The 20849-nt window shown below is 37.8% G+C and overlaps 1 protein-coding gene across 4 annotated transcripts in view; it reads right to left on the bottom strand.

Annotated features, from left to right (window-relative positions):
• Positions 1-20849, bottom strand: part of LOC143988218 (titin-like) — a 171306-nt gene that overhangs the window by 53758 nt on the left and 96699 nt on the right. For all 4 annotated transcript variants that reach the window (XM_077487613.1, XM_077487614.1, XM_077487615.1 and 1 more), the window contains 8 exons: positions 20160-20417; positions 17799-18056; positions 10684-10941; positions 8529-8792; positions 6720-6983; positions 4195-4458; positions 2343-2606; positions 82-345 (listed from right to left, as the gene is read on the bottom strand). In XM_077487613.1, the coding sequence (XP_077343739.1) occupies positions 82-345; positions 2343-2606; positions 4195-4458; positions 6720-6983; positions 8529-8792; positions 10684-10941; positions 17799-18056; positions 20160-20417 (2094 nt within the window). The remainder of the gene's footprint in view (positions 1-81; positions 346-2342; positions 2607-4194; positions 4459-6719; positions 6984-8528; positions 8793-10683; positions 10942-17798; positions 18057-20159; positions 20418-20849) is intronic.

Genomic DNA, 20849 nt, shown 5'->3' on the forward strand with positions numbered 1-20849 from the left:
AAAAATCTACCAGCTAATTTAATAAAACAGCTAAATATCTATAATCAATAGATTGAGTTGTCCGTTCCCACAGACACTTACTTGTGTAGGTAACTGTCACAGAGCTGTCTCCTTTTATTCTGTTTCCTCCAACAAGGGCAGAGACCAAGAAGGTGTAATAATTGCCAGGTATCAGATTCTCTATGGTAAAAGATGTTGTAGCACTGGTCACAATTACACTGAAAGATGAATTTTCCAGGATCTGGATCTGGTAGGAACTTGCATTTCCAGTAGGCGGTAGCCAGTTCAGTGATAGAGAAGTGGTAACGATATTGTAAGCTGTAAGACTCTGTACTTTTTCAGGTGCTACAAACAAATTAAAATATTTTGGTAATAAGTAACTCACCTAATTTCATCCATAAGTCCAAAGATTGGCCATACACATAGTACTAAATATTTGGAATTAGTGCCCATAAAATGTTAGGATTAAAACAAGCTGCAGTGAATTAAGGCTACAACGCACACTTTAAGACCACACATGCTTATTCTTTACAAACATATCCAGCTATTTGTTAAATATCCATCGTTTGGGACAGGGAAAAGAAGATTAAATTAGAAACATAAAGAGGGCATATGGAAATATATTATAGTTAGACAATAGTCTCAATTCACAAAGGTTTCACACAAAGATAAGGCTCCCTAATTTACCTATGTGAGTGTAGGTTTGACATCTTATTAAGTTGCTGAAAATAACTGTCACCTTTTTAAAATTATGTATACTTATCCTGGCCTTTTAGCTTTGTTAGCTTAGTGTAGTTTTTAACCGCTTGCCGCCCACCGGCTGTCACATGACGCCCAGGCGACACGGCTCTCATTCTGGGAGGGCATCATATGACGTCCTCTCCTTCTCGGCCCACCAGGGGGTAGGCGTGTGCCGCCAGTGGCACTCGCAAGTGCTCGCCATGTCACTGGGGACTCGAAGAGTGTGCCCAGCGACCGCGATGTCCGCCGTGCACCCGAGATTGCCTGGTAACACAGCAGGGCCGTGGATTTGTGTGTGTAAACACACAGATCCAGGTCCTGTCAGAGAAGAGGAGACCAATGGTCTGTTCTCAGTACAGAGGAACACTGATCGGTCTCCTCCCCTTGTGAATCCCCTCCCCCCTACAGTTAGAATCACTCCCTATGACCATAATTAACCCCTCGATTACCCCCTAATATTAACCCCTTCCCTGCCAGTCACATTTATACAGTAATCAAAGCATTTTTATAGCACGGATCACTGTATATATGTGAATGGTTCCATAAATGTGTCAAAAGTGTCCAATATGTCCGTCGCAATATCGCAGTCATGATAAAAATCGCAGATCACCGGAATTGCTAGTAAAAAAAAAATTGATAAAAATGCTATAAATCTATCCCCTATTTTGTAGATGCTATAACTTTTGCGCAAACCAATCAATGTACGCTTATTACAATTTTTTTTTACCAAAAATATGTAGAAGAATACATATCGGCCTAAACTGAGGAAAAAAATTGTTAAAAAAAATGGATATTTATTATAGCAAAAAGTAAAAAATATTGAGTTTTTTTTAGACTTGTCACTCTTCTTTTGTTTATAGCGCAAAAAATAAAAACCACAGAGGTGATCAAATACCACCAAAAGAAAGCTGTATTTGTGGAAAAAAAATGATAACAATTTCATCTGGGTACAGTGTTGCATGACCGTGCAATTGTCATTCAAATTGTGACAGCGCTGAAAGCTGAAAAAAGGCTTGGGCAGGAAGGGGGTGAAATTTTCCTGTATTGAGGTGGTTAAACTTATTTTGTCTTCAAAGATTACTATCTCCTTGTGACTGACAGTAGCAAGTTAGAAGTTTGTTCCATAGCCAATAGCAGGCTGTTTTTTGGCTATGGAATTTTCCCGCTGTCTGCTGTCAGTCACAAGGAGAGAGATGGCCTGTTGGCAAATTAGTGTCTCTGAATCAGGCTCCACCCACCTGACTAGTGAACATGAATATAAAAATGTGTATTTTGATAACATTTACTACAGATATAAGTTGTAAATTGTCATGTTTTTATATTCATGAGAGCAAATCTTTGCTTCTTGTGATCTTCTTCTTCTAGACATACAAAACACATTGCATATGATAAAACATAAGGAAACAGTCAATAGAAGTGAAGCATTACACAATACAAGTAGAACCTATAATAATTATGTTTATATTGGCCGGTTATCTGTCAGGGAAATTCTTCCTCCTGTTCCTGTCCCAGTGACATAGCAGAAATCTACCAACGAATTTATTAAAATGCTAAATATCTCTGATCAATAGATTGAGTTGTACTTTCCCAAAGACACTTACTTGTGTAGGTAACTGTCACAGAGCTGTCTCCTTGTATGCTGTTTCCTCCAACAAGAGCAGAGACCAGGAAGGTGTAATAATTGCCAGGTGTCAGATTCTGTATAGTAAATGATGTCGTGAGACTGGGTACAATTACACTGAAATATGAATTTTCCAGGATCTGGATATGGTAGGAACTTGCATTTCCAGTAGGTGGTAGCCAGTTCAGAGATAGAGAAGTGGTGACGATATTGGAAGCTGTAAGACTTTGTACTTTTTCAGGTCCTACAAACAAATTAGAGTAGTTTGGTATAAAGTAATTAAAGTAAATTGATTCTTAAAGTTATTCTAAAGGTAGAAGAATGTTTACAGTAATGCATTCTCTGCATTAAAGGTACCCCCCCATAACCTTCTGCATACTTACCTGAGTCCGATCTAAATCCAAAGCTATGCCTGAAAGCAGTGACTTTCATGGTTTTCTCTCTCTCCTCACTGGAGATTAAGGCAGAAGCTGGAGCTATTGGCTCCTGATGCTGTCAAAAACAGACAGTGAGGAGAGTGAATGGTGCAGGGCCAGCAGTATATCAATGGACACACAAAGGGCAGCTTGGGAGTGAACTCAAAAGAGAGCCCCTATATCAAGCAGCTTGCTATGGGAAGACCCAAAGGGGGCTAGGAGTGATAATTGCCAGTGGGGGACCCCAGAAGAGGAGGATTCGAGCTGCTCTGTGCAAAACCATTGCATAGAGCAGGTAAGTATGACATCTTAACTACTAAAAAAAAATTCCTTTAAAATTGCTTTCATTCCAAAGATTGCATACATATAGTATTAAATATTTGGTCTTAATGACTAAAGAATATTAGGACAACACAAGTTATTTCCAGTGCATTAAGACTACAGCCCATCCTTCAAGACCGCATAAGCCTAATAAAAAGATCCAGCTATTTGTTAAATATCCATCCTTAGGGTAAGGGAAAAGAAAAGGATATTAGAAAAATAAGGAAAGCATGTGGAAATATATTATAGCTAGACAATTGTTTCAATTCACAAAGATATGACACATCTTATTGGACTTAGCTAAAAAATAACTGTCACTCTTTTAAAATGATGTATACTTATACTGAGGTTTTAGCTGTGCGTGTTAAGTCGTAATGTTATTTTTAAAAAATTGCCAATAAAGAGTACTATCCCCTTGTGATTGACAGTAGGCAGTTAGTGTGATAACTAAGATCAGGCTGTTTTTTGGCTATGATATATATTTATTGTCTGCTGCCGATCACAAGGAGAGAACTAGTGTCTCTGAATCCTTATGAGGCTCTGCCCACCCAGCTACAAAATTCCTCGGCCAATGACCTGTCAGTGTGGCACCTGTAGTGGTGAGGAGGGAGTGTAGCTGCACTGTGGATGGAGGGTATGTACCTGCTAAAAACCTTTGGACACAGGTACATAAATTTGGAGCAAGCACTGACATTTATCATGAGAAGGAACAGCAAAATTCTAAAGAGTGTTGTATACCCTTTTTATGAATTTACAAAGACTATCTGCATTTTTTCAGGTAGTAAACATTATTTTAAAAATGTGTATTTTAATACAATTTACTACAGATATAAGTTGTAAATTGTCATATTTTCATATTCAATAGAGAATCTTTGTGATCTTCTTCTTCTAGACATACAAAATACATTGTGCATGACATAAAACATAACGAAACCATCAACTGTAGTAAGGTATTACACAATACAAGTAGAACCTCCAACTATTCTTCCTCCAGTTCCTGTCCCAGTGACATAACCAAAATCTACTAGTTAATTTATTAAAAAGTTAAATATCTCTGATCAATAGATTGAGTTGTACATTCTCACAGACACTTACTTGTGTAGGTAACTGACACAGAGCTGTCTCCTTTTATACTGTTTCCTCCAACAAGGGAAGAGACGAGGAAGGTGTAATAATTGCCAGGTATCAGATTCTGTATGGTAAAATTTGTCGTGGGACCGGGCACAATTACACTGAAAGATGAATTTTCCAGGATCTGGATATGGTAGGAACTTGCATTTCCAGTAGGTGGTAGCCAGTTCAGAGATAGTGACGTGGTGGTGATATCGTAAGCTGTAAGACTCTGTACTTTTTCAGGCACTACAAACAAATTAGAATAGTTTGGTAATAAGAAACTCACCTAATTTGACCCATAATTTCAAAGACTGCACATACACATATTACTAAATATTTGGTATTAGTGGCCAAAGAATGTTAGGATTAAAACAAGCTGTCCCCGGTGAATTAAGCCTACAGCCCATACATTAGGACCACATTCACATATTCTTTACAAACAGATCTAGCTATTTGTTAAATATCCATCCTTAGGGTCAGGTAAAAGAAAAGGAAGTTATAAAAATAAGGAAAGCATATGGAAATATATTATAGCTAGGCCATCGTCTCAATTCACAAAGCATTCTGTGCGAGATAAAAAGTTGCAATGACCACCATTTTATTCCCTTGGGTCTCTGCTAAAAAAAAACATATAATTTCTGGGGGTTCTGAGTAATTTTCTAGCAAACAAAATATGATTTTTATATGTAGGAGCGAAGTATCAGTATTGGACTGGGTAGGAGGTGCTTAAATTAATTTTGTCAATAAAGAATACTACCCCCTTGTGATTGACAGTAGGTAGTTAGTTATATAGCTAAGATCAGGCTGTCAATCACAAGATAGAGATGACTTGAGGGGGAACTAGTGTCTCTGAATCCTTATCAGGCTCTGCCCACCCAGCTACAAAATTCCTTGGCCACTCAGCTGTCCGTGTGGCACCTGTAGTGGTGGGGAGGGAGCTTAGCTGCACTGAGGATGGAGGGCATGTACCTGTTGAAAATCGTTGGAAACAGGTACATACATTTGGAGCTATTGATATTTATCATGAGAAGGAACAACAAAATTCTAAAGAGTATTGTATATACTTTTTATGAATTTACAAAGAATATTTGCATTTTTTTCAAGTAGTAAACAGTATTATATAAGATGTGTATTTTAAGTATACTACACATATGTAGCGCTGACGAGCATGCGCTATATGTTTTTGAAAATTAATATTCCTGAAACCACAGTTGGGTTTTAGGGCTAATTTTGCTTAATTATGGTTTCAGTACCAGTTTAGCTGGATTGCACTGAGTTCTCCTTGACCGCAGGTGTCGCTGTCACCGCCGGCAAGTATGAGAATGCAGTTTAGCTGGGTGTATTGAATGCCATTCTTTTTCTCTGATCCAGCCCAGTGGGAATGTTCTCCCGCTGTGCATTCTGGGAGGTGGTATTTAAGGTACTGACATCACGTGCTTCGGGGTTCTGGTCCAGAAGATATTTTCCGTCTGTTTGGTCCTGGTCCTCCTGACCAGCCCTCATGGCCCTCCTGGCCTGAGGCGTGGATCCATGCAATTCCAAGTCTCGGGGCTGGACAGCCCAAGGCGAAGCAACTGCAGGGACAGGCCTGAATGGATATCGGAGCCTAATGATTCAAGGGTGGTCCGGCAACTGGAGAAGCATCTAGGGGAGGACTCTTCAGGAGAAGGCCATGCGCAAGGCTGGCTTCTCTGAAGGAGCCTGGAGGCTCAGTTGAAGGGCACTTCATGGATATACACGAATATGGTATCGCCGGACCGGCTGAGAGATACTGGTACCGTACGATAGCTCATTAAATGTGTCTACATCCATCAGTTACGCTAGAGTCTGTGGCAGAGACTTTTCTCAAGTATTCTACATCCAAGTCTGTGGCAGAGACTTTGCTTTACTAAACACCCTACCGGCTGCTAGGCATAATGAGAGGAGGTCTATCCAGGGGCTGTGAGAATCCAGCTGTGAAACGGTAATTCTCTGGATTTCTTCTATAAGAGACTTTCTATTCTTGCAGTCCAAAAGTGCCTAGAATTCCTCCTAACCCGCTAACCTAAATTGAGAGATTCTGTTTCTATTTTCAAATAAATAACCCAAAAGAGGATTCAGTGTGTTAGTTTCTACATTTCTTTGGGCCATCTACCATAGGAAACCCTAGATGGAGACGAGGCCAAGAAGGTAACGGTAAGCCCAATAAAACCAACAGCTCCTTCGGGATTCAGTGCTTCACATATAAGTTGTAAATTGTCATTTTTTTTATATTCAAGAGAGAATCTTTGCCTGTTGTTATCGTCTTCTTCTAGACATACAAATCACATTGAGCATTACATAAAACATAACAAAACCGTCAATAGCAGTGAGGAATTACAAATTACAAATAGAACTTATAGCTTTCTGTTAGGGAAATTATTCCCCAGTTCCTGCCCCAGTGACATAGCAGAAATCGACCAGCTAATTTAATAAAAAGTTAAATATCTGATCAATTGATTGCGTTGTCTATTACTACAGACACTTACTTGTGTAGTTAACTGTCACAGAGCTGTCTCCTTTTATGCTGTTTCCTCCAACAAGGGCAGAGACCAGGAAGGTGTAATAATTGCCAGGTATCAGATTCTGTATGGAAAAATTTGTTGTGGGACTGGGCACAATTACACTAAAAGATGAATTTTCCAGGATCTGGATCTGGTAGGAACTTGCATTTCCAGTAGATGGTAGCCAGTTCAGAGATAGTGATGTGGTGGTGATATCATAAGCTGTAAGACTCTGAACTTTTTCAGGCACTACAAACAAATTAGAATAGTTTGGTAATAAGTAACTCATCAAATTAGATCCATAATTTCAAAGACTGCACATACACATAGTACAAAATATTTGGTATTATTGGCCAAAGAATATTAGGATTAAAACAAGCTGTCCCAGTGAATTAAGCCTACAGCCCATACTTTAGGACCAAATTCACATATTCTTTACAAACAGATCAAGCTATTTGTTAAATATTCATCCTTAGGGTCAGGTAAAAGAAAAGGAAGTTATGAAAACGAGGAAAGCATATAGAAATATATTATAGCTAGGCAATCGTCTCAATTCACAAAGCTTTGACACAAGGATAAGTCTCTTTAATTTACCCATATGATTGTAATTTTCATATTTTATTGGACTTAGCTGAAAATAACTGTCACTCTTTAACCTCCCTGGTGGTATGTATGATTATGTCCAGCAGTACATTGTTTTGCATGGAAATTTGGCATTTTATATTGTAGGTCTGTAATTCTTAGGAATAGCACACTTAAATCTGTCCAAACAAGAGTCTAGTAGACATCCTGGGTATGATAAAGTTTGAAACACAAAATAATAAATTATAATATAAAAAATAAATATAAATAATGATACATAATAATATAATAATTATAAAATATATTCAATAATGTAATCAAATCAAAAACACTGAAATTTGCTCAGTTGCAGAATTGTAGCTGTCATTACTTTCATTGTTTGATGACGAATTTCCCCACGATTCACTATCGCTCAATTCTGCAAGTTATTCTAATTTATTATCACTGTTTTCTAGCTGGTTTAAAAAAAAGGGACACTTTTTGGTTGCTATATATAATCTCAAGTTTCCAGGCAGAAAGAACAGTATATATATAATATAAAACTGCATGCAGGTCACTGGACAAAGCATTAGGGAAAAAGGGATGTGAAATAACTTGATACAGTAATCTGTAAGATTACAGTGTACTGTATGTATTATGTGTTTTTAACTTTTTGAATTTGGCATCATGCTCTGTCCCCGTGCGTCACCGCGCTCGCAGGGAAAGGAGCCCGGCACTGTGATAGATCGAGCAGAGTACACAGCTGGCACACACAGCGGGGAGACATCGCAAGATCCTGGGGACAAGGTAAGTAACTTTGGATGGATCCTGCAATGCAATCCCGAGTGTGGCTTGGGGTTACCGCTTTTGGTAGTGAAAATTCGCCCTGATCCACACTTCGGAATACTGCTAGGGAGATAAAATTGTGTATACTTATCCTGGTGTTTTAGTTGTGTGTGTTAAGCCTAATGTTATTAAACAAATTTTGCCAATGAGTACTATCCCCATGTGATTGACAGTAGGCAGTTAGTTATATAGCCAATAGCAGGCTGTTTTTTGTCTATGGAGTTTGCCCACTGTCTGCTGTCAATTTATATTGGCCAGCTATCTGTTAGGGAAATTCTTCCTCCATTTCCAGCTCTATTGACATAGCAGACATCTACCAAATAATTTAATAAAAAGCTAAACATCTATGATCGATAGATTGAGTTGTACATTCCCAAAGAAACTTACTTGTGTAGTTAACTGTCACAGCGCTGTCTCCTTTTATGCTGTTTCCTCCAACAAGGGCAGAGACCAGGAATGTGTAATAATTGCCAGGTATCAGATTCTGTATGGTAAAATTTGTTGTGGGACTGGGCACAATTACACTGAAAGATGAATTTTCCAAGATCTGGATCTGGTAGGAACTTGCATTTCCAGTAGGTGGTAGCCAGTTCAGAGATACAGAAGTGGTGCTGATATTGTAAGCTGTAAGACTCTGTATTTTTTCAGGTCCTACAAAAAACATAGCAGCAGTTCAGTGTAAAACCATTAATAGGAGGCTATGGTGAATTATGGAACTGTAGGAACACAGACACTTAATATCAGGCCTGAACTACTAAAGAAGTCCATTAGCATCAAACAGCAAGTATAAAGCAAAACAAGTTATTGATTAGGGTGATGGAAAAGTAAGAGGCAACATAAATTTACAGAATAAAATATAACCTGGTATAGGAGAAGTATGGGATGCCATTGGTGACATTCTTAAAAAAAAAAAGTCTAATATAAGTATTTTATTGGTTGCCCAAAACTTTATTCACTTACTTATTAGAACTAAAGATATTTTTTTCACTTTGGATAGAGTAAGGGGGGGGCCATCTTTTTCCTATTGAGGTATTTCTCTAAAAAAGCAGAGTTCCACCCAAAAATGGAACTTCCGCTTTTCAGATTCCTCCCCCCCTCCAGTATCACATTTGGCACCTTTCGTGGGTGGGGGGGGGGGGGGGGGGTGTCAGATACCTGTCTAATACAGGTATTTGCTCTTATTACCTGTGAAAGATCGCTGCAGAATCCACGGCGATCTATGCCCATGATGGTCAACCTTGGCACTCCAGATGTTTTGGAACTACATTTCCCATGATGCTCAACCACAATGAAGAGTGCAGGAGCATCATGGGAAATGTAGTTCCAAAACATCTGGAGTGCCAAGATTCGCCACCACTGATCTATGCCATGTTCGGCTCCTCCTCTGTCCCTCCCACTGTCTTTAGAGTTGTTTGCTTAAATATAGTATTTGCTGCTTAACACAACCAACAGGATGCTCACTTTTATTTTTAATAATACATTAGCTATAGAGAAACTAACCGGTTGTAAAAGGCATCACAGGCAACTAATTTGGTCATGACATAAACCGCATAAGTTTTTGGTGAAGGGATTAAAAAAATGTTGCTGCGTGAAATAGTTAGTCCCTAAGAAAAATGTTATGAATACTTTGCCTTTTTTCTGCTACTGAAATCTATCTATGTATGTATTGTTTTTTGTTTTGTCTTTTTACCTTTTCTAACATACATTTAGGCTTTTCCAATATAGGAGTATAAAGAATGGGGATGATGTACCATGTGCTGAAATGTATTTACTTATATGTATATGAATTATCTGAACAGTACATCTAATAACTTTTTTTCTTTTGCCATTTTCCTTTCCTATAGCAATTCACTTGTATAAGTTGCTGTTGCAGAACTATTCCCTTTTTTCAAGATTATTTAAAACTGTAATTCAAAGAACGTGTATTTTCTGCAAAATTAAGCAAGCTACCAATCAAAATGTATTTTACTGAAACTATGTCAGAGAAACTGTATGTGTATTTTTGCCATTGCCTTAATAATTTTTTTTTTTTGTTTTCCTATTTGCTAAAGGAGAAGTCCAGCCTAACACTAAACTAGCCACATCTATAGACATCCAAGATTTAACACTAACCTATCTAACCCCATAAAGAAGAAATCAGTATACATACCTTTTTTGAAGCCATGCCAGTCCAGTTTCTGGCGGCAGAATTTATGCAGAGGACACAGCCAACAATGGCTATGAAATTGATGGAAAGTGCCATCACCCATAGAGTTACTATGAGGCTTCCATTGTCGACTACCTCCTCTGCACCTGCCTCCACCCGAAGCTGCTACTGACAGCTCAGCATGGGATCAAGTCAGATCGGCTTTAGAAAGGGTATGTATACTGATTTTTTCTTTACAGGGTTAAATAGGTTAGTGTTAGATCATGGATGTCTATAGATGTAGTGATTTTAGTGTTAGGCTGGACTTCTTCTTTAATATTAAGAAATTATACATCACTATGCACATTTTTGCAGCTTGTAAATAAACATGAGTAGTAATCATAACTAATTACTTACTTGTTTGCACTGGAAAATTAATAGTATATCCTTGTAAATGGTTTTCCCCAACCTGAGCAGAGACTAAAAAGGTGTAATAGTTTCCAGGTGTTAGGCCTTCAATAATATAAGAAGTTGTATTGATAGTTTTGTTGAAAGTTGGATCTCCGAGAATCTCAATGAAATAGGAACTGGCATTTCCATCTGGTTTCTCCCAGCTCAGAGATACCGAAGTGGAGGTGATATTTTCTGTCTTCAGGGATTGGACTTTTCCAGGTGCTATAAGCAAGCACATAATTAACTGAATATTAGAGATGAGCAACATAAGACCTATGAATCCGGATGCATACCAAGATCACATTGGTATGTCTTATGCGAACATCCATGGATGCATGATACAGCATCAGCCAGCAAAAGAATCAAATTCAGCATTTTTCATTTTCAAAATGTTGTTGTCCTGGTCCACTTTCTACTTGGATAACATTTTTACTTTTGAAGTCAACTGATGCAGTCAAGCACTGCAGCCCCCAATGCTAAATGCAATGTGACTCCCATCCCCGTTCCCCAATTCTCCAAATATTACCGTTTGTAATTTGGAAGATGAATCTGTAGTTTGCAACTGAAACTACAATGTTTAGGAAAGCAAAGCAGAGAATACATGGAGCATACCTCACACATGAGTTTATATATAATTAAAAATACCAGAATAAGAAATTTAGTGCATTAAACATACATGACATCCAGGGCTTTTCTATATGATTAAATTATTTTTAGTAAAAATAATTAAATTAAACACATGATAACAGTGACCAGAAAAGAAACAGACAATGAAAATTGTAGCATGCTTTCACCTTGGTGGTCAATGTAGAAGTACCCCCATACATTGATGGTCAATGGGAAAAGAACCCTCTTTGCCCTTGTACACATGGTCGGACATTCCGACGGAAAATGTCCGATCGGACCGTGTTGTCGGATAATCCGACTGTGTGTGGGCTCCATCTGACTGTTTCCGTTGGAATATCTGACCGACAAAGTTTTAGAGCTGGGCTATAAAACTTTCCGACAACATGATCCGATCTGACTTTGTTCGATTGTGTGTAGAGAATTCCGATCGGACAAAGTGCGACACATGCTCAGATCAAATTCCTAGACCAAAGCTATTGGCTACTAGCCTGAACGTAGTCCCGTCGTAACGAAATAACGTCATCACGTTACGTACGTTCGAAAATTTCCGACAACTTTGTCCGACCGTGTGTATGCAACACAAGTTTCAGACAAAATCCGTCAGACAAAATCCGACGGATTTTGTTGTCGGAATGTCCGACCGTGTGTACAAGGGCTTACAATGGCGGTCAGAGGGAGAAGGCTGCTTTTGGAAGAAGGGCCCCGTTTCACTGATGGTCAGAAGAATGTCACTCTTGCAGATAGCTAAAATATTCAGTGGTTTGAGAGGCAATTATTGTTAATTGCTCAACTGATCCCCGGAAAACTCTGAAGGAAGCCTAGGGTTCCATATTACCCCGGCTGAGAAAGGTGGATACAGGCACTGAAAATGATAGTGCCAAGGATAAATCTTAATTGCCTATCCAATTTAATAAATACCATATTTTTCCTTTTTTATATTGCATCTACTTCTTTTAGCACATAACATGCAGAACTTGCCTTTCATTTTCCAAAAATAGTTTTCTGGCACAGGAACATTTTCTCAAAATATTGCACCACATATCATTGCAGAACAAATAAATTATCAATAAGTATAATATAATGAGAATGATAATATAATTAGTAACTATACCAAAAAAAATAAAAAATCTGTATCCCTAAACATAACCAGAAAATATTTCAAATGTGGATGTTATATTTGTCCCAAATTTTTTACACCCCTGCCATAAAATATAATGAATAAAGTATGGCATCAACATACAACAGTCCTAGAAATCAGTGGTGGAAAACGTGTGTCAAAATGTCTGTGCTAAATACAAACTTATCTGATGGCATGTCGCTGAACCTATGTGATACAATTAGTCTTAATATTGTTTAAATAAGGTATGTACCCAATGCATTTGATCTTTAGATTTTTTTTATATCGGTATGTTTTTATATTTGGATTTTTAAGTGTGATGGCAGCACTGTGCATAATGTATCTTATGTACCATGTTCTACATTTCACGTGTGTATTTACTTGCAATCATCCATCAAATACACATACAGCCTTGTGCAGACATCAGCATTGCAATCTTTTATTTTGTAGGGTAGTCTGTGCCAATACCAGTGTCTACTGATACCACAGCTTTCTGCTGTAAATCCAAACTTATTCACAAAGACCTGAATTATGTGAGCATGTTTGAAAAAAATGTGTATGTGGCATTCTTGGATTATAATGAATGAATTTAGAATTGTGGAAATAATGAGTTAGATAGCAAACAAGATTCCCTTGTTTTTGATCACTATATATTCAACTGTAAATGTAAAATGTATTATATAATAATAAATGCTGGAACTATTAAATTCAATATTTTATAACCCCAACATAACTTTAGTAACAATAGGATCCAAGATCAGAGAAATGTCTGATGATAAAACTGGACTTGTTATTTATACTGATTGAACTTTTCAATGTTTTTAGTACAATAGAAGAGAATGTAATGATGAAGCTGGTTGCTGAGAATGGCAAGAAGAGTGCCATTTTCAGAAAGTTCTGATCCTGACTCTTGACAGAATATTACCATGTTGCCTTACTGCCCATAATTGCTATGTTGGCTGCATCTTTGTGCTCCTAGGAAGACAACCCTTGACACCTAGATCATAAAATAAAACCCAGAACAAGTGATCCACTACCATTCTTCCAAGTCTGGTGGGTAAACATGGAGATCACAACCCTTACATAGTTACATAGTAGGTGAGGTTGAAAAAAGACACAAGTCCATCAAGTCCAACCTGTGATTATATGTCAGTATTACATTGTATATCCCTGTATGTTGCAGTCATTCAGGTGCTTATACAATAGTTTTTTGAAACTATTGATGTTGCCTGCTGAAACCACCACCTGTGGAAGGGAATTCCACATCCTTGCCGCTTTTACAGTAAAGAACCCTCTATGCAGTTTAACCCCCTAGCGGTAATCCCGAGTCTGGCTCGGGGTAGGAATATACTGACAGGAGCGGTAACCCCGAGCCAGACTCGGGATGGCTTCGCTCGATGCAGGGGAGGACACAGGGAGCGTTACTCACCTTGTCCCCTGGATCCAGCGATGTCCGCCGCGCTGTGTTATCGAGCTGTCCTCCGCTCGATTCACAGTGACGAATGCCGCCGAGCTCCGTTCCCTGCGACATTACGGCGCACGGGAGCGGAGAACGGCGGCAAATTCAAAAAAGTTAAAACACACTAAACACACACAGCACTGTAATCTTACAGATTACAGTGCTGTATTAAAAAATACACACCCTGTTTGTCCCTAGTGGTCTGTGCAATGCCCTGCATGCACTTTTATATTATAAATACTGTTTTTTACTGCCTGGAATTTGGAGATTGTCCATAGCAACCAAAAAGTGTCCATTTTTCAGTGTTTTAGGATTTTATTACATTATTGAATAATTTTTATTATTCTTTATTATATTATAAACGTTATCATACCCGGGATGTCTGCTAGACTCTGGTTTGAACAGATTTAAGAGCGTTATTCCTAAGAATTACAGGACTACAAAATAAAACGCCAGATTTCCATGCAAAATAATTGTACCGCTTTCAGCACCTAATTCCAGACTGAATCATACCGCCAGGGAGGTTAAAGTTAAACCTCTTTTCTTCTAAATTTAATGAGTGGCTACGGGTCTTATTAAACTCCCTTCCATGGAAAAGTTTTATCCCTGTTATGGGGTTAAGTGTCAAGTGTCTCTTCTCCAGAGAAAATAAGTTCAGTGCTTGCAAACTTTCTTCATAACTAATATCCTTCAGTCCCTTTATTAGCATGTATCCCTTCTCTGTACTCGCTCCATTTCCAGCACATCCTTCCTGAGGATTGGTGCCCAGAACTGGACAGTATACTCCCGGTGAGGCCACGCCAGAGTCTTGTAGAGTGGGAAAATTATCACTTTATCTCTTGAGTTAATCCCCTTTTTAATGCATGCCAATATTCTGTTTGCTTTGTTAGCAACAGCTTGGCATTGCATGCCATTGCTGAGCCTATCATCTACTAGCACTCCCAGGTCATTTTCTATTCTTGATTCCCCTCAGAGGTTCTCCCCCCAGTGTATAGATTGCATTCATATTTTTGCTACCCAAATGCATTATTTTAAATGTTTCCACATGAAACCTAATTTGCCATGTAGTTGCCCACCCCATTAATTTATTTAGATCTTCTTGCAAGGTTTCCATATCCTGCAGAGAAGTTTTTGCCCTGCTTTGCTTAGTATTGTCTGCACATACTGAGATTAAACAGTTTACCCCATCCTCCAGGTCATTTATGAACAAATTAAATAGGATTGGTCCCAGCACAGAACACTTGGGTACACCACTTTCCACCCCTGACCATTCTGAGTACTCCCATTTATCGACACCCTCTGAACATGCCCTTGCTGCCAGTTTTCATCAAATGTACTCACCCTATGGTTCATGCCTACACCACGTCTACGGGCCTTCCTTTATCTAGCTCACCTCCTCATAGAAGGTTAATAGATTGGTTTGGCAAGAACGATTCTCATAAATCCATGCTGATTACTGATAATGATACCGTTTTCATTACTAAAATCTTGTATATAGTCCCTTATCATCCCCTCTTAGAGCTTGCATACTACTGATGTTAGGCTAACTGGTCTGTAATTCCCAAGGATGTATTTTGGCCCACTTTTTAAATATTGGTGCTACATTGGCTTTTCTCCAATCAGCCGGTACCATTCCAGTCAGTAGACTGTCAGTAAATATCAGGAAAAATGGTCTGGCAATGACTGTGTTCTCTAAGGACCCTCGGGTGCAAACCATTTTGTCACGGTGTCTTATTAATGTTACGTTTTCCAAGTCTATTTCTAATTCTGTCCTCTGTTAGCCATGAGGGTGCATCCTGTGATGTGCCATGAGGATAATCACTGCAGTTTTGGTTACTGAAGCCCACTGATTCCCTCATGAAGACTAAGGAGAAGAATAAATGCAGTACCTTCACCATCCACCCATCCTTTGTAACCAGATTTCCTTCCTCATTCTTTATGGTGCCAATATGGTCTGTCCTCCCTTTCTTACTGTTTATATACTTAAAGAATTTCTTCATATTTTTTTGGTCTCCTCCGCTATGTGTCTTTCACGTTCTTAGCCGCCCTAATTGCACCCTTACATTTCTTGTTGCATTCTTTGTAAAGTCTGAATGCTGATGGTGATCCCTCACTTGTATTTTTTGAATGCCTTCTCCTTTGCTGTTATAGGCATTTTTACATTTTACATTTTTACATTGATTTCTGAACCAATATTGAGGAAAATATGGAATGTTTGCTTTAAAATGATGTCAATTCTGTTCCCTAATATACACTTGTTGACAAAGGATTTATTCATGCGCTCTTTGAGAGGTATGTTTGCGGATCTATAGATGTACTGCTTTACTGCAATGTTAGTTGGAAATGCATAGTGCTGTAACTTTAATGCCCCGTACACACACAAGCGGAATTTCAGTCCGAAAAATCTTGGATGGTTTATCCGAAGGAATTCCGCTCAAGCATGGCTTGCATACCCACTGTCACACAAAAGTTCTCGGAACTTTTGACCGCCAAGAACGGAGTGACGTACAACACTACGAAGAGCCGAGAAAATGAAGTTCAATGCTTCCGAGCATGTGTTGAATTGTTTCCGAGAATGCATAGGAATTTTCTGCGTGAGAATTGCTACAGACGATCGGAATTTCCGATCAAAACTTTTTCTGTCGGAAATATAGAGAACCTGCTCTCAATCTTTTGCTGGCGGAAATTCCACCAGCAAAATTCCAATGGAGCATACAAAAGCTCACATCGGACTTTCCAATTGTGTCACAGTTTCCAATTGTGTGTACGGGGCATTAATCTTGTACTTCTGTTAGATTTACTGATACAGCAAAAGTTATATAGCCAACATGAATATAAAATATGGTAAAAAAAAAACTTTCTCCACTTTTTTAACTCAGTGTTCAAAAAATCAAAATCAACGTATGTTGATTTGTTACAGTTTTTTTGCATTAGACATTTTTCTAAAGGACAACATATATCATATTATTAAACCATAAAAGTTTAGTATAATGTGACATCTAATAAAAGCCAAAAACACTGCTTTAGCAACCAAGAAATCAGAGTTAAATCAGAGTTAAATCACAGCAACTGCAGTGTAAAGCTGACTATATACTGATAGAATTTTGTTTGAAAGATTTCTTGAGTGAATCAGTTTCTAAAAGTACATGTAGTTTACGTTTGGAAAAGTCGTGTCTTTCCAAAATTGACTGTAAAAAGCAAACACAGTTTTAAGCACTGCTCCAGAACTGTTCCTCTGCCTTGTATCTGGTTCTGGATTCACTAATCTTTGAAGAAAATAGATGAATGAGAGCTTCACTCCAATCCAAATTCCCAAGGTAGCTGCAACCATGATGTCTCCACCCAAGAACCAGTGCCTTCTTAGGTTGTTCTTGAGTGGGGACACCATGGTTTCAACTATTTTGTGGATGTTTAAATAAAATACCCAGAAAAATAGACAACGGAGCATGGTTCTTGTTTTAAAGTACTTTGAAATGACATTTGTTAAGTCATCGAATGTAGAAAGAATTTTTGTACAAATTTTTTATAAATCTACCAGTATATCGCCAGCTTAAGTACACACAAATGCTGCTGTATGTATTCATTTTAGTAGTGAGTGTAGGTGATTCTTTATCAAGTGCCTGAATGCACTGAGCCATTCAACATAATACACAACATCAACTAGTGTCAGGAATTTTCACCCCTTTTTTTGACGCTTGTGTAATAACTGAATACTATTGACTACAAACACAAATTTTTATATTTAAAAATAAGCTAAATATATAAAGTACTCTGTAAGTACCATCTAGGATGCAAAAACTTTTTCTTATCAATTTTCATCATAAAACTGCAGAACAGCGTTTGTTCAGTGAAATAAGTTACATAGCAGCTACTCACGTGTAAAACATGATATGGAGGCACTGTCTCCAATAGTATTGGAACTACCAGCCAGGGCTGTGACCAGGAATGTGTAGTTATTCCCAGGTGTAAGATCATTGACAGTAAAAGAGGTTTGTGTTGTAGATGCATAATATGTTCCATATTCCTGGATTTGTATGATGTAAGAACTTATGCTTCCTTCTGGAGCCTGCCAGCTCAGAGATACAGAAGTGTCATTGAAGCTGAGTATTGTAAGGTTCTTCACCACTTCTGGTCCTGCAAAGAAAACAGCTTTTTTTTAGCTTTGCAGTCAAGCTTATGTTAAGGATTTATATTTTCGTATGACCTAATATTACTGGGATATTAATCCCCAAATCCCTACGGGTAACAGCCTTATCTCTCTTAAAACAGAATGTGATAACCACTGTAAAAATTGTGAAAAAGAATATGGAGGACACATTCTGAATTATCCATATGGGAGATCATATCATATCTTAAAGGGCTGGAGGAAGACGCATGGAGAATATGGAGGCTGTGATACCTGGATCTGTTTACACATTCTGTTCTTTATTCTCTTGATAATACAAGGAGTCAAAACTATCTGGTGAGTGTGGTGTGGAATCCATGTGATTCATCTTTCTTGGAGGAGAAACACTTTCTCACCTTGTTATTTCTTCCTTGGAAGCGCTTTCTTATATAAAATCTGAACTGTCACTGAGTATGGTCACTAATTTGCAGACAATTGTATTTTATGTTTAGTTCTTATTACAGTTTATATTATAACCCATTGGTTTTCACAGTGATTATCACATTTTCTGTTAAGAGAGGTAACACTGTTACCCTTAGAAATGTGGGGATTAATATTGAAGCACTTAATGTGTTATTACACAGTATAACAGCTGCAACCACAATTACTAACCATGTTTACATTTTTATTGTTTATTTGATATTTTTTGAATTTCTTGCACATATTTTTCTTTGGTGATAGATTACTGACATCTTAATCTTAGCGTGGGTACTTTTTACATGATGTCTATTTTCTAACATTACTGGAGAAGTTAGAATTGAGGGATGCATAGCTAGAATTATCATATAGGGACTGAGATTTTAAAACAGTACTTACATTTTTATTTCACCTCTACAGCATATTATTGGAATACAGTATTATTAATGGAACAGTATCATTACAAATATTCATAGCAGCAGCTGTTTTTCAATACCAACATCAATAGATAAACTAAAAAGGGGAGACTTACCGATAAACTGCAAATAATGTAAAGGGAGGATTGTCTAAGAATCTGATCTTTCATTTCTAAATAACTAGATCTGTGCATTTATAGTCTGATGCACAGTACATATTGCCCCTGAAAAGCAATGCCTCTCTTTTTTTCTATTGTTTTCAGGCAGCAAGTATCAGGTCTTCTCATTTAATACTAGGTTCATGTTTTCAATTTCTACCAATGATGTAACTGAAGCCCATGAAATCAAACATGCTTAAATGTTCATAAAAAAGCTCATGTACTTTTTTAAGAGTAGGGAGCAGAACATAGGGCGATTGAGTGTAGAAGTGTGTACAGGCACATTTAGAAAAAATGGGATTCTACATAGTCAGGCATGGTAAGGCATAGTCAGGCAGAAAAAAAACTCAATGGGAATGTGAATGGGAGCTAAAACATCTTATCTAATATTTTCTCTTACATATATGAACATCAACCATACAACTCTTTAATCTCTACAATACTTGTAAATATCTGCAATATTTGTAAAGCACATCTCTTCCACTATTCATTAAGTCAACAGAAAATGTAAAAAAGAAAATACCAATGCCCCGTACACACGATCGGAAATTTTGCCAGCAAAAGTCGGATGTGAGCTTCTGGTCAAAAATTCCTTCAGACTTTTGTTGGCAGAATTCCAGCCAGTAAAATATTGAGAGCAGGTTCTATATTTTTCGGTCGGAAACAGTTCCGATTGGAAATTCCGATCGTCTGTACAAATTCCGACATGCAAAATTCCTATGCATGCTCAGAAACAATTCGACGCATGCTCAGAAGCATTGAACTTCATTTTCTTGGCTCATTGTAGTGTTGTATGCCACTGCGTTCTTGGTGGTCGAAAGTTCAGAGAACTTTTGTGGGACCGTCTGTATGCATGCCAAGCTTGAGTGAAATTCAGTCAGAAAAAACACCCAAGTTTTTTCTGATGGAAAATCTGCTCGTGTGTATGGGGCATAAGAAAATGTTTTTCTTCACAATAACATTTTTCTATTAGCAAAGAAAATGTTTTTTTTCTAGAAAATGTATTATAGAAGAACTAAGTCTAAAAATATTTTTAAAACTGGAAAAGCAATATAAAAAGAAATATTATGTTTGAACATACTTAGCGTGATCACTGTTGTGTTGGCTTCTCCTAGTACACCTTTTCCAGCAACAGCTCTAACTATGACTGTGTATTGGTTTCCAGGAGTCAGTCCTCGGATAGAGTATGAAGGTAAAAGGGCTTCTGAGGAGTTGATAGGAATATCTCCCGTAACCTCAATCCAATAGTAACTGTTATTGCCATCTGGACGGGGCCAACTTAGATCAAAAGAGTTGGTGGTCAGATTGCTAACCTGGACATCCTTAACCATTGCAGGCCCTGTGAAAATTAACATATTTATAATATACCAGAACCACATGCTGACAAGTTGCTGAAAGCAGGAGGAAAAGCATTTTTACAATTTCTTTTATAAGGCTAAAATATACTGTGCACAGCATAAAAAAAGCAACATATATATATATATATATATATATATATATATATACAATACTATTATGTGTGCTAGCTAAAAATATCTTGGCTGTACAAGCTCTTTGAATCAAATGGCCTTTGAAAAGATTATTCTTGTATAAAGAACATATTGGGAAATACCTGTACAAGGGCAAGCCACACCATGCATATTTGTAGCCTAAGTCCAGCCATATATGGATCAAAATTTGGCTAATTCAGCAGGGACTGGCCACATTTTGATCCATGTGCAGCACCCTCTACTTACCGGTAGGTGCTAGATTAGTATTTTTCTAGTTGCAG

The sequence above is a fragment of the Lithobates pipiens genome, unplaced genomic scaffold (assembly GCF_037356315.1).
Source record: "Lithobates pipiens isolate NorthernLeopardFrog02 unplaced genomic scaffold, aLitPip1_a1.2 Scaffold_18, whole genome shotgun sequence".
Lineage (NCBI taxonomy): Eukaryota > Metazoa > Chordata > Amphibia > Anura > Ranidae > Lithobates > Lithobates pipiens.